General features: G+C 40.7%; 1 protein-coding gene across 1 annotated transcript in view; it reads right to left on the bottom strand.

Annotated features, from left to right (window-relative positions):
* GRIK3 (glutamate ionotropic receptor kainate type subunit 3) overlaps window positions 1-24,963 on the bottom strand; it is a 2,817,598-nt gene that overhangs the window by 1,890,719 nt on the left and 901,916 nt on the right. Inside the window, exon 3 of the mRNA XM_044083835.1 lies at window positions 17,330-17,587. Coding sequence (XP_043939770.1) covers window positions 17,330-17,587 — 258 coding nt within the window. The remainder of the gene's footprint in view (window positions 1-17,329; window positions 17,588-24,963) is intronic.

The following is a 24,963-nucleotide window of genomic DNA, read 5'->3' as shown; positions in this document are numbered from 1 at the left end:
GTATGGGGAAATGCACTCCCTGTTTAACACCCATGTCCCTCATGGATAGGGCAACAAGTAAATGTGACAACATATCCTTGTTCTGTCTGCCTCAGGTTTATTTTCAGGCAAAAAATAAGCGCAAAAAGCTACAATGGGATGTAAGGATTGTCTTCATAAGATTCTCATAGATCAATAGCCTAGTAAGTACGTATGAACTTATGTAAGATAGCAAATGTTGGAGGTGTGATGGGCAAGGAAGAAGTGGCTGAGAAATATTTTTTGGGAGTGCAATGAGCTGGCAAACTTCAGGGATTCCCTGCAAATCGCTCTGTCGGAGATGCTGGGTGAGTGGATTGGATTGACTGGGGAGATGATTTTTTTTGAGCTATGATACACAATCAGAATTGCCTAGACATAGTAAAGCATTGCTGAGTCTAATTATGGTGGCTGCCAAAAAAGTGATTGCTAGAAAATGGAAATCAAAATCTAGACCAACTTTAGTAGAAGTAATGAATATAGTAACAGGGCTAAAACAACTGGAATTGGAATCTTTAGAAAAGGGACAGAGCAAACTACAAAGAAAAAGGAGTGGAATTGTGGGAACAATATATGCAGAGAAGGAATGAGATTTAAGAGGCAGGATTTGAATGAGCCATATAATGCTTGACGGATAGATTATAAGTGATGTATAACGTTTGCAACTACAATTGTTTCACTGGTGTCTGTGATGTATAATATGTGTAACTAAAGTGGTGTCGTTGTTTGATTTTCATTTATATAAATGTAAGATTGCCTATGTCATACATGATAATTTAATAAAGATGTTTATTGAAAAAAAAATAAATAAATAAATGAAAAATCTGAGATAACCACTATAGTAGAAGGAAAATAAGTTTCTCTACAGGGTTACCAGTTGGAAGTTATGATTATCAATATCTTTTGAAGTGTAAAGTAAGGATGTGTCATATGAAGCTAAAAAGAAGTACATACCAGTTTTAAGGATGAAAGGATGGGCATTGTAAGTTGTTTATATACAGGATTTAAAAGGAAACATTGACAGAAACTAAAAGAAAGAAATGAAGTTGGTATGAAAAATATACTGTATGTGAATATGGAAGTTTTGAAATGAGTGATATGATAATTGGTGTGTGTCTTAAACACTGGATAAAAAAGTATAGACATGAGTAAAGCCTGTTGGTGTAGAAGTTGAGTAAGATTGTTAGGAAGAAATCAGGCAGATAAAAAACCTCACCCAAACTCTGCCACAACTTGCTGAGATAGAAAGATTAATTTGTTTTTGCTTTCTTGTATTACTTTATTGCCTTCTTCTATTTTGTATGTTCTGATTTGTTTTCTTTACACTGTGTTTTACTTGCATTATGTTTTTAATTCCATATTTAAACTAGGAAAGAGAGCACCGCTGAGTCTCATGTGAGTTACACAGAAACTAGAACAGATCAATTAAGGTTAATGAGCTGTGAAGTGAGGGTTGCACTAGAAACTAAGCCATATGTTTAAGGGGCAAAATGAAACATTCCAAGAAAAGCTCACCCAGACTTTGCCACAACTTGCTGTGAGGGAGAGGTTAGTTTGTTTTTGCTTTGTTGTGTTTTGTATTACTTTACCGCATTCTTCTATTTTGTATATTGTGATTTGTTTTCTTTATAATGTGTTTTACCTGTTTTCTGTTTTAATTGCATATTCGATCTACGACTTATACACTCTGGTGCTGTTGTGCAACTGTCTTTCTAGCTGCCTGCCTCTTATGCTAATTTGACCACATATCACTTTCCATCTCCTATTTCATTGTTAGCACAAAATTATCATTTTTGTGAAATCACTCCTGTTCAATTGTTTACATTTATTGGCCTTCCCACTGTATTCCATAGAACCAGAATACAAAGTGCCCACCTCCTTCAAATCAATCCAACTCTTTTGAAGTTAGTGGCTCTCCACTTAGATAGATAAAGCTTGAGTTACACCCGCTTTTATATCTAACTGGTTAGTGAACACTGAAGCTCTTAGGATAGTAACCAATTTTTCCATCTTACCCTTAAAATCTGCAGCATCTACTCCAAGACCACCAATTACTGGAGAGCCCATATTCTGCCTCTCAGTAGTCATCTTGGGATTAATACGTCTGTTTGGATTCTGGTGAGAGAAGGCGCATAGTGACATTATTTCCTGGAGACTGCTGATCACTGGAAAGCCTAATAACAGCTTCATTAGTGCAGCTTGGAATTTGTGATTATATTTTGCTCCTGATGACAGAAGGAGCCGAGTGCATTGATTCCTGTCTGTTTCTTCTTGGGCAGTGAGTGTCTGGGCTTGAAGTTCCTGATTCCTGATGAGTCAGGTTGCTTTTCAAGGTATCTACTAGGAAAAGGCTACAGCAAGCCTACAGACAATTGCATCATCCAGGACAAGACAGAGGAACACCAAACAGGCAGCAGCCTCCTTATCATTTTGGGAGTGATGCTACTGTTTTGCTTCTGGTGAGAGAAGAAGCAAAGGAGTATTGTATCCCAGAATAAACTGTGGTGAGAACAGAACTGGTAGTAGCCAGGCAGCAGCCAATCAGACAAAGCCCCTCTTTTCATCATTCTTGACAAGAATTCTTTCTTTTCAGTAAGTACAGCTAGATTTGTTTCTAACTTCTTCAGAATATCTGCCTAAATAATCCACCCATAAATCATCAGGGTCTACTTACTAGTTTTTCCTCAAGTGTTTGGCAATGCCCTGTAGAGACAAAGACACCTTGAGTGACAATTTTTCCTGTAAAAACCACAATTGAAATTTCACCAATATGTAGTTGCACATAGGATGACTAATTTGCAGTGACAAGCACTGAACCAAGAGATGCAAAATGGATACTCCTGACATTGCTTTATATTCTCACTCCAACTATCTAATCAATAAAAAAGGTCTGTTGCCATGGATATGAACTTTCCCCACTATCTCCATTAACAGCTTGGTGGATATGGGCATCCTGAGGCAATGTAGAAATTGCCTCATGTTTACTGACAGCCAGTTAACTCTTAAACAAACTGATATGGCATGTTAGGAATGTATTTATACAATGGCACAGGAGGGAATCTTTCACATAAAAGTACTTCTAATGTCATTAATATTGTCAATACACATGCTGTACCTATCACACACAATCAAAGCAGACACATACACCTACATATACTGAGGCACTTAAATGTAGCCTTCCTAAACTCCAAAGACCTCCTAGATGAAGTACACATAACAAATACCCTCAGCAGCCCCAAATGCACTGTTCCAAAACAACACCCACTTCAATACATACAGCCACATCTCATGGAGCCTCTACTTCTAAGGCCATAATGCGAGCCACCACAAATCCAACATCAGGCTGAGTAAGGAGAATGGCACAGTCAGTTGCTTATCAGGGATTAGGATGTGTCACATTATGCACGCAGTCAGGTCACTGGACCAGAGGTACCAGTATGACTCAGTCATAGTCCATGTGAGTGTAAATGACTTGAGCCATACCTCCCAAGAATACATGAAGAGAGAAATCATGGAGCTCTCGGAATATGTGTCCCAGGCTTTTATGAGCCAAGCATTCAGCACCATTTTACCTTCTCCAAAGATGATGCCACAATATGAGCAAAAGATGACTGGCTTTGATACCTAGCTTAGTTTCTGGTGTCATTCTAAGGGGATGCAACATTTCACAGCATGAAAGGAGATTGTCAACAGGCCACACTGCTTTGCCAAAGATGGTTTGCATCTCTTCCTTCTAGGCTTTTGAATATTAGATAAAACATTGTCTTCCTCCATAGTGCCTTTTTTGGTGAAAGCAAACTGAGGGCACTTCAAACATAGAAAATCAAAACCAAGAAAATCTAAAGGTATTACTGCTCATTGCTAGGAGTCTGAACAAAAACAACAACAAAAAAAACTCTACTCCCTAGAAGGTCTCTTCTCCCTAGAGAATGATGACATCTGTGCAGTCACTGAGACATGGTTTAAAGCCACGGAGGGCACGCCGACAGTGCAAGGTTATAATGCCTTCCACACCTTTAGACTGCCTACTACACAGACAGGGACTAAAAGTGGAGGTGTCTCAGTTTACATAAAAAAAATATATACTTCAAGGCTGCTCAAGCAGGTTAATGCACTTGAGCTTCTCCATGCTCAAATCACCACAGGCAAAATCCTACAACACTTTCTTGCCAGCTATAGGTCTCCCTCTATGACTCAGGAATCCCATAATGTACTTAAAGTTACTGGGAAAACAGCACCATCCAAACCAATGCCATATTCATGGACAACTTTAATTACCTTACTATTAATGGGAATCCTACATGACACAAAACTCCTTGCACCAGATTGTCAATACACCAACAGGGATGCAACCATAACTGATATGGTCCTCACTAATATGGGAGAGTGCTGCACACCCCCTAGTGTAATGTCTTCTCTGGTAAAGTCAGACCACAACTTGGTTTCCTTTGAAGAAAAAATAAAACTTGGAACCCCAGCTAACCCTAGAATATTTAGGAACTACTCCAAGGCTAACTTCCTGCTATTAAGTGATAACCTGGCAAAATTTCAAGCCCCCATTAACTTTGAAACCACTGCTGCCTATGCAGAACTGTTCATAGAAACCCTATACAAGCATGTTAGTAGCTGCACAGACAGCAGCACCTATCAGGAGGAAATATAGAACTAATTTAAAAAACAAGTCACCCTGGTGGAATCACAAAATCAATAGGCTGTGTAACATAAGGAAAAAATTCTTGGCATCAAATTAGGTGGTGCACCCAACAGGATAAAAGCAATCTCTAGCCCAGGCAAGTATGACCCTAGCCCTGAGTAGTATCCTGGCATCGCCCAGAATTATACCGTAGTACAAGGACAAAATGATTGAATTCAACAATTGGATAAGATTCTGGTGTCATTCTAAGGGGATCCAGTATCTGTCTGCTTGGGATGACATGGTCGACAGACCACAATGCTTTGCCAGACATGGCCTGCACCTGTCACCCCTGGGATTCTGGATACTGGCAAAGGCTCTTGCCGCCACTATAGTGCCTTTTTTAGGCAAGGTTCAAATGACAAATTCACCACCGTAGCAGGAACAGGCAAGCAAAAACTGAAGGTAATGCTATTCAATGCTAGAAGTCAAAATCTCAAAAATGCACTCACTCGAGGCACTCCTTAAAATGGAGAACACTGAAATCTATGCAGTGACTGAGACCTGGTTCAAGGCTCCAGAGAGCACCCCTGCATTACCAGGCTATAACTCATACCACACTTTTCGGCCATCTAACTGGGACCGGAACACCAAAGACGGAGGTGTGTCCATATTCATTAATGATATCCACACCTCCAGGCTAGTTGCTCAGCATAATACATCCGAGGTTATCCAAGTGCAACTAACTCTGGGCAAAACTGCAATCCAAACTGTAGCTTGCTACAGATCCCACACCATGCCCCAGGATTCCCACTCCTCTTTTCTTGATATACTGGAAAATATTAGGGCTCAACCAAACACCCTAATATTGGGCGATTTCAACTACCCCACCATTAAGTGGGAAAACTACAAATGTACCAACTCCTTCGTTCAGCGCTTTCTGGAATTCATAAATTCCAATGCTTTGGATCAACTTATCCACACCCCCAATAGTGGCAACATTATCCTAGATCTAGTCATTACCAACATGAGTGACCGGTGTTCCACACCTGAAGTCAACTCCTCGTTGGTCAGATCTGACCATAAGCTAATCACCCTAGATATCCACATCCCGCCCCCACCCCCCATTAAGGAAACCAAGGTAAAAAATTTCTCTAAAGCCAACTTCATGCTTCTTAAGACAGAATTGGCGAACTTCATGACAACCATGCAGATGGACAATACAGTTAGGACTGCTGAATCCTACACAAATGCACTCTATCAGCACTTACACAAGTGCATAGATCGTGCTATCCCATACAAAACCAAGACGCTATCCTCTAAAAAAGGAACCCAATCTGGTGGTCCACTGCCATAAACAAACTCTACAACAGAAGGAAGAAACTGTTGCAAAAGAGAGTAAAATCCTATAAGTGGAGAGCTCCTTGGTCAGCCTCAGTAAGAAGCTGAGATCCCTTATAAGATCCTCCAAAGCTAGCTAGGAAAACAAGATCACCACTGATTTTAAGGACAACCACAAAGCATTCTATAGCTATGTCAAGAATCTCAATGGCAACACCCAGATCTGCTCTGAGATACAGCACAATGGCAAAAAATTACAAAACCAACTGATATTGCCAACATCCTGGCAGATAGGTTCAGTGCTAACTTTACCCCCCTCTCACCCCTAAAGGGCCCATATCTATATAGGAAGAATACAGAGTCCCTGCAATCACAACTACACAGGTAAAAGCACCACTCTCTAAAGCCAAAAACACAGCATCCATGCAACTGGACAACATCCCAAGCTGTGTTTTACACTAACTTCAGAACGAACTGGCTCCCCACCTAAGCGCCATGTTCAATAATAGCCTCATGTCAGGGTTTGTGCCCATTGAATGGTGCACAGCAATAGTTATCCCACTCCACAAAGGGGGAGCCACCACTGATTCTGGGAACTATCGCCCTATTAGCCTGATGAGCCTGGTCTGCAAGGCCATGGAACATATCATCATTGAATTCATAAACAAAGACATTGGTAACCTCCAAACTCTGGACCCTACCCATTTCAGGTTTGTGAAAGGCAGATCATGCCTACAGAACCTGGTTGACTTCTTTGAGGCAGTCACCAAAGCCATAGACGAGGGTAAGGTGGTTCACACAGCCTATCTTGACCTCACCAAGGCTTTCAACACCATCTCCCATTCTGGAATTACAGCTAAACTCACTAAACTAGGTATAAATTCCTATGTCACAAGATGGGTTGCCAACTGGCTCATTGACAGAACCCACACTGCAAAAGTTGCAGACTCCAAATCTGACTTCGAACCAGTGACAAGTGGAGTACTACAGGGTTCAGTCCTGGGACCTCTCCTGTTTAGTATCTACTTCTCTGAAGTACAGGCTAACACAGAAGGTCTCTGACTAATGAAGTCTGCAGATGACTGCAAACTAGGAGCTATAGCCGAGTCCCCAAATGATGTGGACATCCTACAGAAGGGCCTCACTGAGACAGATGCCTGGTGTCAGAGCCATGGCCTCAAGCTCAGTGCCAAAAAGTTCATTGTAATCCGCTTTGATAAAAACTCTGTACCCATGAGCTACCACATATGCGGCAGTCTTCTTTATGCCGAATGTGTGATAAGAAACCTTGGGACCCAGGTGGACAGTAGTCTCTCCTTCGATAATCACATTGCCATGGTAGTCAGGAAATCCTTCTACGTGGCACACCTCATCACAAAAGGGTTCTCATCCAGGAAAAAAAGGGTCATTGTTCCCCTCTACTCGTCACTCATTAGACCCATTATAGAGTACAACGCCCCTTTTGGAATGTACCTCACAAGACATCTGCAGCAGCTGGAAAGGCTACAGTAGTACCTCACAAAGAGGATTACTGGCCTCAAACAGATGCCCTACACTGACCATTTCAATAAACTCCAGATTTACTTTGTAGCATATTGCCTACTTCGAGGTGATCTCTGCCTAACATATAAAGCTATGTCAAACCCAAAGCTGTTGGACATGCTACAGTTAAAGAAATCCCAGTCCCTCTGAGCTACAAACTCTAGGGACCTAAACCTTGTCACCACAATAATCAGGACATGCTGGAGGGATAGATTCCTGTCCCAGAGTCTTCCCAAACTCTGGAACAAGCTACCCATCTATGTCAAGCAAAGTTCCTCATTAACACTCTTCAAGAAAAATCTTGATGAGTGGATGGGAAATAGGAAATACACCCCGGGGATCACTTCTGTGGCTCTGCTCGACAGGGGCACAGGAAATTAACTTTCTTGGGTTGGCGTAAGCCAGGAAACTTTGTTGGCTAGGCTTACTTAAGCCCTTGGGCTGATAGCCTAGTACCTACCTATGAACCTATGAACCTATGATCAAACTAAACAAAGAAATCAGAGGACAAAGTCTACCAAAGCCAAATTTGTGGTAAATTTGGCCTCCCAGGCTAAGGACATCCTCAATGCATTCTTTAGCTATGTCCACAACTTTTTAGGCAGTATGCAATTGTGTGCAGTACTCATTGTAAATGGATCCACCTATACTGAATCAGAAGATATAAAAAAAACTACAGTCTGGTAAATTCAGCTTCAACTGTACACCTCTCTTCCACTCAACCTTCTCTCAAGAAATACCACCTAACAGAACAACTCCTGCTCTCACTAGGGAACATGTCCATAATGCTCTCTCTAAGGGCAAGAACACTGCACCACTGTGCCCAGGCAACATCCAGGATTCTTTCTAAGTAGCATGAACTATAACCTATCAGGCCTTCTGGAATTGCTATTTAACTTTAGATTCCAAACAGGCTTTGTGCCTCGTGAATGGAGAATAACAACAATGCCAAACTTAAAGTGCTTCTGACATAGTAAATCAAAACCAAGAAAAACAAAAAGTGTTACTGCTTTATGCTAAGAGTCTAAACATAAAAAACTGAACTTGTTAGAAGTTCTCTTCATCACAGAGAAAGCTTATATCTGTGTGGTCACTGAGAAATGATTTAAAGCCATGAAAAGCACACCAACTGTGTAAGGTTATAATGTCTTTCACACATTTATACCAACTACTACACAGACTGTGACTAAAGGTAGAGGTGTCTTGATTTACATCAAACATAAAGGTACCTCAAAGAAAACAGGACAATGTACTTGAGCTTCTCCATGTTCAAATCACCACAGGAAAATTCCATACCACTTCCTTGCAAGCTATAGGTACCTGCCTATGACCCAGGAAACCCATACAATGTATTAAAACTTATTGGAAACACTCACCATCCAAACTAATACCATATTCATGGGTGACTTGAATTACCCAATTATTAACTGGGAGTCACATATGACACCAAATGTACAGGCATAGAGATTCCTGGATTTTGTAAACTCAGACTCCCTGGACCAGATTGTCGATACACCAACAAGGGGTGCAACCATAGTGGATCTGGTCCAAACTAATATGGAAGAGTTCTGCACACCATCATGTCTTCTCTGGTAAGGTCAGACCAGAAATGGTCTCTGTTGAAGTAAAAGTAAAACCTGGAACCCCACCTAACCGTAGATTATTCAGGAGCTACTCTAAGGCTAGCGTCCAACTAGCACTGCTGCCTACACAGAATTGTTCATAGAAACCCTATACAAGCATGTTCACAGCTGTAGAGAGGCAGCTGTACCCACCATGAAGGAGTACAGAACTAACTCAAAAAAAGCCACCCTGATGGAATCATAACAGCAGGATAAAAGCATTCTCAAACTAACCAAACAACTCAGAGGACAAATAAAGTTTACCAAAGCCACATTTGAGGTAAAGTTGTCCTCCAAGACCAAGAACAACCATAAGACATTCTTTAGCTATGTGTGCAGCCTCAAAGGCAATACACAATTGTGTGCAAAGCTCATTGTAATTGGAGCCATCTATACTGAGGCAGAGAATATAGCAAACCTACTGGCTGACAAATTCAACTCCAACTTTACCCCTCTCTCTATCAAGCTTCCCTTAAGAAATACCATTAAATATAATTCTCCCTGCTATTCCTAGGGAACAGGTCCTTAAAGCTGTCTATAAGGCCAACAAAACTGCATCAATGGGCCCACACAGTTTCTCAGGATGCCTTCTAAATGGTATGAAACATGGTCTATCAGGCCCTCTATAATTGCTATTTAACTGCAGCCTCAGAACAAGCTTTGTGTCTCATGAATGGACAACAGCAACAGTCATCCGTCTACATAAAGGAAGGCCATCTACAGGCCCCAGAAACTACAGACCCATAAGTCTCACTAGTCTCATATGCAAAGCCATGGAAAGAATTATTATAGAAATGGTGAGTAATAGCATAGGAAACCTTCAGGCACTGGACCCAACCCAATTTGGTTTCATCAAGGGCACGTCATGCCTACTCAGCCTGGTGGACTTCTTTGAGAAGGTCACCAAAACAATAGATGAAGCCAAACTGGTTCACACTGCCTACCTTCACCTGGCCAAGGCATGTGACACAATACCCCACTCATGCATTGTTGACAAGCTTTAGATAGAGGTTAGGTACAGACCCTTATTTAACCCAGTGGGATAGCCAGCTGACTCACAGACAGGAACCAGGAAGTTAGACTTGTGGAGTTTACTTCTACAGAAAAGCCAGTCAGAAGCAGAGTCCTTCAGGGATAGGTCCTGGGACTGCTCCTTTTTGGCATTTATTTCTCTGAAGTCAAAACCAATGTCAATGGTCCCTGGCTGACTAGATTTGCAGATGATTGCAAATTAGGAGCTGTCACTGAATAATCCACTAACATAAGTGTTCTCTTGGAAGAGCCAACACAGACAAACAACTGGTGCCAGAGCAATGAACTAAAACTAAATGCCAAGAAATGCATGATAGCATCCTTCAGGAAGTCATTCACCCTGGTAACTATCATATTGACAACACACCCCTAAGAGGTGACCCAGTAGACAGGAACTTGGGGACACACATAGACATTAATCTAGCCTTTGACCATCATGTGTCTACAGTAGTGAGGAAATCATTCTATGTTCTAAAACTTATAAACAAAGGTATGGCATCTAGATCCAAGGAAGTTGTTATTCCACTGTATTCAGCATTCATCAGACCTATTATTGAGGACAATGCCTCCTTAGGAAGGCATCTAACAGGGTATAACAATTAGAACTTCCACAGAGGCTCCTACTTAAAAGAATAAATGGTGTAAGTAACATGTCCAGTACAAACCACATCAAGGCTCTGTCACCGTTTTCTGCCTCCTACAGGCTGTTGAGGGAAGATCTATGCCTAGTATACAAGGCATTGACAGACCCACTCTGATGGAGCTCCTCCATATTCACAAAACAATCAGCACTGGAATTACCCATTCTAAGGGCTTAAACCTTGCATGTGATATCAGTAGGATCTGCTGGAGAGACAGGAATGCATCACAGAGACTACGTCTTCTCTGGAACAGGCTGCCCGTTCATGTGAAACAGAATTCCTCCATAACCCAATTCAAGTGTAACTTGTATAATTGGATGGGGAAAAGGAATTCATCCCTGGTTTGGCACTGTTTCTAATGGACACATGCAGCCTGCAAATGGTTCATCTCCCAGGCCCCTGCTTGTAAATATATCAACTTCCAAGGACGTGCTTATACTTATCAAGAGTGCCAGAACTTGTCAGAGACTTGGTATGCATGGCTAGGCTTAAAAAGGCCATTGTGGTTATTAGACTAGCAAATACTTATGAACTTATGTTTTCCTAGTACAGGATCAGAAGCAGAAAGTCACAATGGCACCATGTTTGCCAGTGCCATTTCACAACAATCAGTTCTCCGTAACACTCCTCAAAAGAAATGAAGTACATACAGGTATGTGTGCTTTGTGCAAGTAATTGTGTGTGTGTGTGTGTGTGTGTGCGTGTAAACATGAGTGAGTATGTAATTGTGTGTGTGTGTGTGTGTGTGTGTGTGTGTGTGTGTGTGTGTGTGCTGTGTGTAAACATGAGTGAGTATGCCTTTGTCTGTGTGGGTTTGTGTGTTGTGTGTATGTGAGTGAGTGTGACTGTATATGTGTGTCTGGGTGTGTGCACATGTGTATGTAACAGCAAAATGGTGTGTGCGTGTGTGTGTGTGTGTGTGTGTGTGTGTGTGTCTGCGTGTCTGTGTGTGTGTGTGTGTAAACATGAGTGAGTAAGCCTTTGTGTGTGTGTGTGTGTGTGTGTGTGTGTGTGTGTGTGTGTGTGTGTGTGTGTGTGTGTGTGTGTGTGTGTGAGTGTGTGTGTGTGTGTGTATAAACATGAGTGAGTATGCCTTTGCCTTTGTGGGTTTGTGTGTTGTGTGTATGTGAGTGAGTGTGCCTGTATATGTGTGTCTGGGTGTGTGCACATGTGTATGTAACAGCAAAATGGTGTGTGTGTGTGTGTGTGTGTGTGTGTGTGTGTGTGTGTGTGTGTGTGTGTGTGTCTGTGTGTGTGTGTGTGTGTGTGTGTGCGTGTGTGTGCGTGTGTGTGTGTGTGTGTGTGTGTGTGTGTGTGTAAACATGAGTGAGTATGCCTTTGTCTGTGTGGGTTTGTGTGTTGTGTGTATGTGAGTGAGTGTGCCTGTATATGTGTGATATGTGTGTCTGTGTGTGTGCACATGTATGTAACAGCAATATGTTGTGTGTGTGTGTGTGTGTGTGTGTGTGTGTGTGTGTGTGTGTGTGTGTGTGTGTGTGTGTGTGTGTGTGTGTGCATGTTGTGTATAACAACAAAGTGATGTCAGTTTTTTGTTTTTTGATGATGTGCAGTGGTGGCTGGCATTGACTTGTACATTTCTGAATGATAAGGAATACAAAACTCTAATACACTGTATTTTTGTCTGATTGCAATCCTCTGTGATTTACTAGGAAAAAAATACAAAAGCTGCAGTAAAAATATGAGGTAAAATCAGGGTCTTTCTGCAAAATCACGGATATTAGTAGTTCTCACAAATGTTCAGATCCTGAAACTGTAGGTCCCAGCAAGGCGTGGGAATTTCCACTCTACTGAAGTTAAATGACCCCTGGATTTTTTAGAATTAGTCAATGAAGTGGCACAATCTAGTGTTTGGGATTGAGTGGGAGGGTCTTGCTCTCAAGAAAACTATGATTGTTTGAAGTAGCTCGCTTCCCAGCAAAAGGGAATTGCATCTCACAAATTGAGTACACATATCTGCTAGACACAGGTAATAATCATTATATAACTCTTGAGAAAATGTACAGCAGCAACAAGCATAAAATGACATTTTGTGCCCCCCCCCCCATACAAGGGACTTTTTCTTCTCACACCCCTTTACTTTATTGTTCTCAAGCTGAGGTCAATGGACCTTGGAGAGAAAACAAACAGAGAAAATAAACATGTCCCAGTCTTTCTCTAAGGGGCTGCATCCTCACAGAATATAAAGGTAAAATGCATTTTGATTACCAACACATTTCTCCTAATCAGCGTGAACAACACACAAGCAACTACAGACTGAAGGTGTTATACTTGTGCAACTGTGACATGAACAGTCTACTACCGAGCAACTGACCATACGTACAAAAATACTTACTACAGATTCTGTTTTCAATATCTTTCCTTATTATATTTCAGATTTTTTAATTGGGTGGCTCAGTGGCATATCAGGTAGCTCTGTCATGTCACAGCAAGAAGTTCTCTGGTTCAGTTCTTGCCTGGGCTGCCTTCTTTGTGGAATCTGCAAGTCATCAATGACTTGTGTTTGTTTGAATGGGATTTTGACCATCAGCATGGAGTTAAGAACTATCAAATCATCACTAAGACTATGAGTTATGCAGAATGTGAGACTGTCACTTGGTACACCAGTAAACTTATTCATGCATATGCTAGAAGGTTAAGGATTTCTGGGATCTGGGCTTGCATCTTCCAAGAGGTGGGATTGTCATTTTGGGCTGCCTGCTTCGTGTAATTATGGAAGAGGTTGAGAGGCAACTGAAGCTGAATGTTTTTGCTTAGCTAAGATGAGTCTGTATAGCCGGCCTTAGGCATAGGCCAACTAGGCAGCCACCTAAGGTGCCACTCTAGCAGGGGTGCCTTTCCAGTATTTATTTGGTGTAGGTAGACCAGGATGAGGGTTCTGGGTGGTGTGGTGAGGGCACCGTGGAGCCCTTTTGCCTAGGGCACCAGTTGACTTAAGGCTGCTCCTGTGAGTCTGTCAAGTTCAAGTCAATGATCTATTTGTGTATCAGAGAAGCACACAATGTGAGCACCTTTTGAAAAAGAGCCCAAATTGTTCTGACAAGATCTGGGAGAGAAAAACTGTTTTATATCTTTCTATACTCCACTGATAACAAATGTTGTTGAAAGCAATGAAAAAGCTTGTTTCTGGTGATCCCACAGTAGCAAAGGGAGCCCTGGTTCTTCATGTGAGAGAATGTAGTCTAGTACAACTCTGCCTTTAAGGAAGGATTTTTTTTGGCAGTAGCGTCATAACGGCCATCTCCCTGCCATATACATTCCTCATGTGACAATAGGTGTCTGACATTATAGTCCGGAACAGAGATTTACTTACTGTGGAGATGGAGCATATTATTCAAGAAACTAGAAAACTAACCACTAGAAAATCTTAGCCACACAAAATGTGCAGTTTAACAAGGAACAAATAAATCTTTCCCCTCTCCAGGTTGATCCTTCTTAATCCCTTTCTATTTTCATCCACCTTTTTGATTCAGTCAGTTTCACATACAGGATTTGGTCATTTCATCCATAGCCATTATTTTGGCTTCTCTGTCTGTCATTCAAATGATATATTTTTGTTACATTGGCCTCTGGGAACATTTCTCATAAAATATTTCAACACTCCAAAGAAGAATTCCTTATAGAATCATAGCATCATAGGAGGTTACTGGGCTAATGGCCCCGTGGTCCTTACAAGCCTAGCCAAGTTCAACCCATGTTCCCAAGGGTGTCGGGTTCAAGCAGGCACTAAAATCAGCATCTATTGCCCTTGTCCAAGAGGGACACAGGTGAAACCCCCAGGGTGAATTTCTGGTTACCTATCCAATTGTCCAAATTACACTGAAATGGGGCAATGAGGGCCTTTGTTTAACATGAATAGGAAGCTTGTTCCAAAGGTGTGGCAACCTCTGTGAGACAAATCTGTCTCTCCAGCAAGTTCTGTCGATGTCACAAACCAGGTTAAGGTCCTTTGAGCAAGTGACCCGTGTGCCATTTACTTGCAAATGTGCAGCATTTCCATTAAAGCTGGATCAGAAATTGCTCTGTATGCTATGAAGCCTTTTGAAATATTCTTCTACCCATAATTCATATTCTTAAGCTGGCAAAATCATGCTACCATCATTTATTGACAGCTCAGACAGTTACATTTCAGAATTTTCTCAAACACTGAGCAGGTTTCCCATCATATTACATGCAGTAATTTCCTCTTGCACAAACAATTGTAACACAAGCCTTAGGCATAGGCCAACTAGGCGGCTGCCTAGGGCACTGTTGTAGCAGGGGCGCTTTTCCAGTATTTATCTGGTGTAGGTAGACCAGGATGGGGGCACCGGGTGATGTGGGGAGAGCGCCATAGAGCCTTTTTTGCCTAGGGCACCAGTTGACCTAAGGCAGCTCCTGCAAGCAAGGTCAAAATACAATAATAGACTATCTCATGTTTCTAACTCTTCTCCTAGTCAAGCAATGTTCCATTATAATGGACAAAGCAGAACTGTGTTTTCTTGTCTAAACCTGCAATACACAGTTGCAGCATCATGCCTCACAGAACACAAATATATTTTCAGGCCTAACTTGCACAGAAGCAATATTTAAAATAATTCTCATACTGCACAAATGTGTATACTGGCCTAGCTTGTGCAGAAGCAGTATTTAAAATAATTCTTACATTACACAAATAAATGTTTTCTTGCCTGACTTGCTTAGAAGCAATGTTTAAATATACAGAAATCCGGTTTGACAGTTGAGTTTTAGCTCTCTGCATACATTAACACATACACAGTTTTCAATGAGGACTGCATGACATTGCTTGACATTCCTTCCTTATGCCCACAGTTATGTCTGGCACTGCCTTAAACATAACTATCCTTCCTTATGCCCACAGTTATGTCTGGCACTGCTTTAAACATAACTATTCTTTTATCTTTCTTCATTTAATGATGCCAAGATTCTTAAAGAGAGATTCTTATTTTTTTTCTAAGAACCAGAATAATACATGTGATGCATATTTCTAGGACCAAGATCTTTAGGAAGCCTGATTAATGGGTGGTATTTTTTAACAATTATGTAATATGCAAGTACTGCCTTGCACAGCCTTGCATAATGTGCAAGCCTAGTTTGATTCTTAAAATATCACTGCTCAGCTGGACAGCACCTTCTGTCTTAAAAGTGATATTTTTCCCATCCACATGCAAATGTATTGGTCTATGGACACAGCCTATCTAAATCAGTTACTTAATATTTTTTGCTACACAGATATGGGGTATCGTTAGCAATATGTATGATATCATGGCCAAATGTAAATCTTACTTGTTGGGAGATCCTTATTTCTAGAAATCTGGGCACATATTTCTACCGTTTAGTTCCATCAAAAACTACAGTCTAGGAAACGACAGCTGCACTGGCCAATAGATACTTGTAAGAGGGAAATCATAATTTCTGTTGAGAAAAAGATGAAGTTATATGCTCTGCTATGGTGAATATTCATGTATCGTTAATTTTAATTTTCTTGCTTTTTTATGTTTTGCCTGTTGAAACCAATAACAGATATTATCTGGCAATGAAACTTTTTTTAAGACTATAACTTGCCAAATATTTGATACAGTAATTGCTTTTTCCTCTCCATGACATCAACTTCCACAACAGGTCTTGAGCTCATTCATTGTTAGTGTAGAGAGTCCTTCCTGCACTGAACAAGAGCTGTCAAAAGGCGACCATCATCCAAACATGCATGTTGGAGTTTGTACCTGCAGCCCATAGTCATACTCCGCTCAGTAGTCTGAGGGTCTGGTCTCACCCTTCCTGACCAAAGCTAACAAAGTGGTGCCTAATTATTCCCGATTTGGAGGAATACACAAAACCTTCTCTCCTTTGAAGTGCAATCCCTGGCAGATGAAAGCTGTGGTGGTATTTTCTGTTTAGATCCTAAATGCTGTCCTGTTTGTTGGCATGAATGCTCACATTACTGTCAAGACTTGGCAATGCCTTACCTGTGCATGCGTATTCTAACACAAAGATGCAGTCAGAGATACCATCATTATCTTTGTAGCATAATACTCATATCCCTGGTTCTGACTGCTCCTTCATCACCAGCATGTCTCCGCTGGCTAATGGTGAGCAACCGACCAGATTACCATTTCCTATCCCCAAGATGTGCAAGCCAGCACTGGTTACTAACATTTAATCTCCACTATCTCATCCTGTAAAAACTGCTGTTTGAACTTTATCCTACTATACCACAATAATTGAAGGTAATTTTTCATTTCATAGTAAATAATCACTCTGGTATTACAAAGCATTTTAATGACAGCTTTTAAGCATTCTAAGACAATAATATGCCTGTACTTGTTTGTAAAGTAAAATTAAAGTTATTGTATATAGGAAGGGGGGTGCAAAATATAAAAATTATCATTTAGTTTATCAAGGCAGCTCTGTCACAGAGGCAATGAAGATACCTCAATCAGAAAAAAAGAAAAAATGAAAATAAAATTAAGAATTTCACTTGCCTGTATTGTCATCGTAAACAACAGTGGCTGTCTTCCATTTTAAAAAGTGAACAAGATCTAAGATGGCATGGCTTAGTGAGGAGTAGTCTGGGTAGAAGCTGGCATAGTAGGAGTCTTTGTTGTCCATAGGATGATGTTTCCATCGGACTTGGACATGGGGGACTTCAAGTGCATTACAAATTGACTGAACAATGTTGGATGATGAACTGTGTGATGGTCCAAATATTGCAACAACACCCAGTGCAAGCTGGTCACAAGCTAGAATTTAAAAATGAATGCCATTACTAAGTGTGAACATTAGCATATGCAAGCAAATACAAACCCAATGTCTTTATTATAAAACAAAAGAGATACCGGCATAATATCTGCAGTTACTATTTTTATGTGTGTGAATGTTTGCATGTTTGTACTGACTATACAAGAATGCTGATGCCTTTACAGATGTGTGCAGTAAAATGTGCTGTCCATTTGTCCATTGTTATGCATTTTACCTTTATTATCATGCGATTAGTGTATGACAGTCAACTTGTCTGTTACTTGTCTGAGTGAAGTTTTTTTAGCAATGCTTTACATAGTTATAAAATAATGCATATACACATCAAATAGAAAAAACACACCAATAGTACAAATTGTTGCACAGATAACAGCAGAAATTAGTAACCCCTAAGCATAAAACATTTTGGAAAACATGTTTACCACACAAATATAATCTCACACAGTGTTCTACATTTCAGTTTCATCTTAACCCAATTTAGTGCTTGGAAAGCAGTTGTGCTCACTAGTAATAATATGCCTTATGTAAATATATAGGCTTGTTTAAACACTAAAACAAATATTTCAAAACTCTTATGAATTTAGTCCATATTAAAAATCAAAGAAGTGAGTTTGATTTATTCAGAATTTGATTTTATTTTCTGTTCAAAAGAAACAGTATCATGATCTGTGTTTATTACAGAGGGTATAGCTAAGGATGGGGAGAAGAAACATCCTGCATTTCTCTGTGTATTATCTAATATTTTCATCCCTGTTTTGATTTCATAGTATGTCATCTGAACTGATCTGAATAACACAATTAGTATTTCAGCATATTTAGTTGTTATTGAGGGTCTTATAAGTCAATGTATAGGTAATTTAACCATCTATAAAAAGTGAAATGTTGAGGATTTTTACAACCTAAAGTTGAATCCAGTGATTTGTACAGGTTAAACATAGTATAATATAGGCTTCTAATCTAATATGACTGATATTAACTATTGTATAAACAATTTCTAGGCCTGAACTGTTTATATGGGTTCTAGCCTTTAGCTATTTTTTTCTTTTGCAAGTATTCCTTATATTACTATTTCGATCAAATCTAAATCATCCAATGGGAGCTTAGATAAGCACTGTAATATTCAACAACAGTACATATGACATATTAGCTCTGTGTCATATTCCTGATGGTACAAAGACTGCCAACAAAGCCAAACATATAAACACATTGAAATGATATACATTACATATTGGAATGGCAGGATGCTTTGCCAATCTCTGGGGTTATGCTAGTATACAGGAATGTTTAGGGCAATTCCCAATAAAATAGAACGGTTTCAAACTTATTACTCATTTTTGAGTGTTGCCCATTAATTTGCATCACAACTGAAATACATAATTCATTGTGGTATGGAAATCTGGCACATTAGTAGTATACAATGTGTAGTGCTGTTGTTACAGTTTACAGAATCTTTATATACATTTGTTTGAGTCTATAGCTGGAATACTGCAACTGCAATTCCAGCACCATGGGATGAAAGCAACACCACAATATGCTTTCCCTTGTGATGTAATATATTAAATCACAAGAACTGTATTCCATTATTAACAACGTTTGTGGGATAAGACTTCTTGAAATCAGGAGAAAGAATCATCAAATGTAAACAAGCTCAGCTGAGACTTTCACGTAATCACAGACTTATAACCTGTTTAGAGATTGATACTACACCATACAGGAATTATGTGTACACTGGAGTAGAGGAACATTGACCATGAGAAATATGATGGTCATGATGTGTGATAAAAAGAGGCATCTTGCACTTGTGACAAATGCTACCTACTTAGACAAAGCTCTCCTGATGTCATCACACTACATATTACAATGACCAGCTCTGCAATGGCCATGTTGACATCAGCCTGTGTCTGTTTCACTGCCTGCACAGACATTGTGTAACAGCAATGGGCGCACTTAGTTCAGGTGATGTGCAGAAAAGAAGGAATTACCATCCACCAGTATGTTGGGCCCTACTGCTGTAAATACACTTATGGAGCCACAAACACCCACTGTTGCCTGAGGTGAAGTGGAGAAGGAAGACCCCTGGATTGCTGTGGCAGCCAACTCTGTCTTATAGTGGTAGGCAAAATACTCAACTCTTCATAGAAGAACAAATAAAATTAACTCTGTACTACTTTGGAACTGGGGTTTTTCCTCCTACCACCCAAGAACAGGTATTGCACCAAATGTGAAGTGAATGCTTTTAGTCCAACTTGAATATGGATTTTTCTGTCTTAGCTGTTGTCTCCTGCAAGAACATGGCCATGCTACACATTATCATACATATAATATGCCAGTTTTTTTTACCCCCCCCCCCCAAGCACCCTGCCTCACTCTCAAAAAATCCAACTGGTTACCATTAATGCAGATATGAGTCCTACTTGGCTCCTTTACTTTTAGACCCATTGATATATAAATATACTCACTCCTTGAAACAAAGCCCACCATGTATAACATAAAAACTCATTCCCATACGGGCATACTCTACAGTCACCTAAAACAAAGCTACAAGCACAAATCATAAACGTTTAATTTTAAACCCTAAACATTACATAACTCTTCCTTTCCATCAAAAATACTTCTCTTCTTACTTCAAAATTTGACCACAGTTCAAAACATCTTCTTGGCCAACACTTATGTAAATTATTTCAGGCCATCTACATAGCCTAATCACTCTTAACCCCTAATACACCGTCTGTTAACATCTTCTCCTCTGCTGAGGATTATCAATCCCATTGACTTTTATTTTTGTTGCAACTATGTATATACAGTCTAATTCCTTAGTCTTTATAAGTTGGGTGAAACAGTGGTGCAGTGGCTTGCATTACTGCCTCACAGCAAGTTGTTTTCCAGTTTTATTCTTGGCTGGGGTGCCTTCTGTGCGGAGTCTGCATGTCCTCCCTGCATTCATGTGAGTTTCCTCTGGGTGATCCAGTTTACTCCCTCATTCTAAATACATGGCATCTGGAGCATTTCTCCCTGGTCCCCCACTGAAAATGGGCTCTGTCCCAGTCGGACTTTTCTTGTAAACAAATGTTAAATAAAATAAATAAAGCTGAAAGAAAAACCTACTAGATTTATTTCTTATTTGTAGCTACAATTAAAATTCTCTGTATTTCATTGTTCTCTTTTCTAGCTGAAGATGTTTCAAAGTTGTTGTCTGCTAAATTGTTTGCTTATTTTTCCTTATTTTGGTATTTTTGTTTTTTTGTGGTTGCAGTTACCTGCTCTGTGCCTGAAATCAGTACACTGAAATAAGTGCACTATCAAAGTAAACAAACTTAAATAAACACATAAATATACACGCATACATAAATGCACTGTCAACTGTAGTACCTACATAAACAAACTTAAATAAAAAAGCATAAATATACATGCATAAATAAAGGCACAGTCACCCGTGATGAGGGGTGAGTTGTATAGGCAATGAAGGAGGCAGTAATATGCCTGCCACGGTACCCTTGCCTGAGAGTGGCATTGTGGCATTGGACTGCTCCATGCTGTGGCTGCCATCATTGTCAAGCTCTTGTAGACCATACCATATCACTGCTGCTTTTTCACAATCCCAGATTTCACTTATGTTACAACTATAAACTAGAATGGTATTTCAAAAAGTATATGCCCTTGTATTTTGTCCAAACATACATAGCAGTTGAAGTCCTGACCCACCAAGATGGATGGTATGATGACATTTGCTATGTGACTAGCTCTGACTCTGGCATGTTGGACTATCCAAAATATATATGCAAGGGTGGGGTTCATATTATATGACTGAATGCTAGACATAGCAAATTATATATTATCAAAAAAATGCACAAAACCACAAATTTTCGAAAGGACAGATATCCAAAAAAAAAAATTACAGGCAACATAAAGTGGAGGGCTTTGACCCCCACACCCTCCCACCTTAAATATACCAAGTCCGAGATCACACCACAGTGAAGAAAATAGCAAAGTCCGGAGAATGGCCCAGCAAATTTTTTTCCCTGGGAAAAAAATCACTGATCCGTTCCTTCAATATTCTGTAGTTTCATGCATTTGGGTTCGACAAATGAGTGTTCACTATTTCTAGTGTTCGATCACGTAATAGGAACCCGCAAGTGTGTACCCATCTGGGACACCATGCACTGACACCAATGATGGTGGGTGAAATTTGTGTTTTGCCAGTATCAAGTCCTCAACCTAGTAAAAGGCAGTAGTCAGTCACTAAGGTCAGAAATGCCAGGAGCACCTCCATGCACATCAGTGATATCTTTGCTGGTACAACCCATCCTGTGGCTATCCTGTCCCAAGCAAGGTTATTTGTCTTGGTGTGGACCTGATGGGTCATGACGGTCACCCTACAGTGAACATGTTTTAATGGCTTATTGTGACTAACAACTAAATTTTCATTAGCAACAACATCCCGTCATATATATTTTCATGGAGAACCAATCTGTCATGCTAGTTAAAGAATCATAGGAGGTTACTAGGCTAATGGCCCTGGGCCCCTTACAAACCTAGCCAGTTTATCCCCAAAAAGAAACTTCAGTCAGCACTTGTCACCCCTATCAATAAAGGACACAGGTAGAACCCCAGGGACAAATTTGTGGTTTCCCATCCACTCATCAAGGTTGCACTTGAAGAGGGTCAGCGAGGTTCTCTGTTTGACATGCTTGGGAAGTCTATTCCAGAGATGGGGCAGCCTCTGGGAGACAAACCTGTCTCTCCAGCAGGTTTTGTTGATGTTGCATATTAGATTCAGGCCTTTTGAGCAGGTAATGCATGAGATGGAGCATCTCTAGTAGGGCAGGGTCCCAGATTGCCTTTTTGGCGAGACACTTATCACCCCTGAGCAATCTATATGATACCGAATGGAGTGATAGTGATTTGAGACTGTCCGCACAGGACAGGTGTTGGAGGTCTTGGATTCTCTTTGTGGGGTATTTCAGTGGCCTTTCCAGGTGGTGCAGATATTTGGAGAGGTACATACCAAATGGGGCATTATACTCAATTATTGGTCTAATGAGGGAGAAGCACAGAAAGGTAATAACCTCCTTTTATCTGGATGCAATTCCTTTACTTATGAGATGAACCAAGTAAAAGGCTTTTCTGAGCACTGCCGCTACATGATGGTTCAATATGAGGTTGTTATCAACTTGAGTGTCCAGGTCTCTCACTGCAGGTTGTGTGCTTAGGGGGTTGCCATTGATGTGGTATCAGTAGGGGCCATGGTTTTGCTGAATGGTACGATGATACATTTTTTTGCATTCAGCTTATGGCCATGACTTTGGTACCAATCATTAGCTGCTGTGAGCCCCTCTTGCAGTATGTTAACATCATTTGGGTAGTCAATGACAGCACCCAACATACAGTCATCCACAAACTTGGTCAGCCACAGCCCTTTTGTCTTTGCCTGGACCTCTGAGAAGTAGATGCCAAACAGTAGAAGTCCCAGGACTCATCCCTGGGGAACTCCACTAGTGCCAGGTCTGCTATCGGAGGTGGAGGCACCTATTTTAACTTTCAGGGTCCGGTCGGTGAGCCAGTTGACCACCCACCTGATGAGATATGGATTTATGCCAAGTTGTGTTAGCTTTGTGATGATGTCCGAGTGGGTGATAGTGTCAAATATCTTGGCTAAGTCAAGGTAAGCTGTATGCACTGACTTTCCCTCATCCAGGGCCTTGGTGACAGTCTCAAAGAAGACAACCAGGTTCAACAGGGAAGATCTGCCCTTGACAAAATTGGAACTGGGTGGGGTCAAGTGCTTGGAGGCTGCATATGTCCTTGTTTATGAGATCCATAATAATATGTTACATGGCTTTACAGAACAGATTTGTTAAGCTAATGTGCAATAGTTTCCAGGGTCAGTAGTGGCACCACCTTTGTTAAAGGGGATGACAATGGCAGTTCTCTACTCTGCTGGAATGAAACCTGTACTTAGGCTGTGGTTGAATAGGGTGCTCAATGGCAAAGCCAGTTATTGCTGGAGATGGTGGAAAATACATCCTGGGATACTATCAGGTCCCATGGAAGCTGTGTTCTTTGCCTTGGATAGGGCCTTTAGCACTTGATCTACGGAAATGTGAGTTGTGGGACAAGTATCAGGAATGTTGGAGAGAGGGGAGTGAAGTTTGCACTGAATCTATTTGCTAGCAAGTTGGCTAAGTCAACAGGATCGGTGTAAGTGATATGCGGATCCCTCAGCTGTGTTAAATGGGGATGTATAGCAGAATGTTATTCTCTGCCTGAGAACTTCTCCATGCCTTTTTTATTCTTTCACAGCTATTTATGTCTGTAAATATGAAGTTATACTCATAGTAAGTTACTGACCACTGACATCTGCTGTAGCTACAATACAGATCTCTCACCTAACAATGCACAGTAAACACAGATAGTGCAATTCCTGACCCACTTAGAAACACAGTTCACCTCAACAGGTCACTGCTGTGGAGCAGTTTCTTGTACCTGGTTGCAGATGTTCCTCTACCACACCTTACTGTACAGTATGTACCAGTGAAGCCCACCAAAACAGAGTGTGTGAGTGGATGCTGTTGAGTCTGTATATGTGGTATGTGTACTATCACATTTGCCTTCACTAGACATGTAAGTCGTCACAACTGTCTGCACCTGTACTCAGTCTGTTCTCCTCTGTGGTGGTGTTCAGCACTGGATTCATAGGAATTTCAAGGCAACTGAATCTCATGGCTATTTACACCTTATAAGTATCCACCTTAGGCCATAAGCCCTTAAAAAGGGGTGGAAAGTTGGCATGATGGTTAGGGTGTTTACCTTACAAACACAAGGTACAGGGTTTGATTCTCACATCGGGTAATTAGCTAGGCTTAAAATGGTCCACAAGGGCAGTTATCTTAGTACTAATCTATGAGTCTACAATCTACAGGTGCTAGGTCTGTCAAGCTGGGACAGAATGTGTGAGTACACTTCCAGTCACTTAGGTCCTGACTGAATGTTGACAGGGTACCTATCACACTGCTCAATCTGCAGTGGCAGTTTGTTCTAGAGGTGGGGAAATATTGCATGATGAATCTATTTTATTTAGCTGACGGTGAAGATTTAGGTCCCAGATTCTGTTATGACTTGTGGAGATACAAGGAATCCAGGACAAAAGGGTCTCCAGCTGCATTGACAGCAATGCACAGATCTCCCCTCAAGAGTATCTATATGATATGAATAAAGGGACAGTGCCTCCACTCTTTCTTAGTAGCTTAGAGTTTGTAACCCTGTGAACATCTTTGCTATGAAGTTCTGGGGTCTTTCCTACTTCTATGTTATGTTTAGTGAGGTACCTCCCAAAGGGGGCATTGGACTCAATAACTGGCCT

This window comes from Protopterus annectens, chromosome 1.part1 (assembly GCF_019279795.1).
Source record: "Protopterus annectens isolate FY-2018-M chromosome 1.part1, PAN1.0, whole genome shotgun sequence".
Lineage (NCBI taxonomy): Eukaryota > Metazoa > Chordata > Ceratodontiformes > Protopteridae > Protopterus > Protopterus annectens.
Note: the sequence above shows the minus strand (reverse complement) of the source record. Positions and strands in the feature narration are given on the sequence as shown.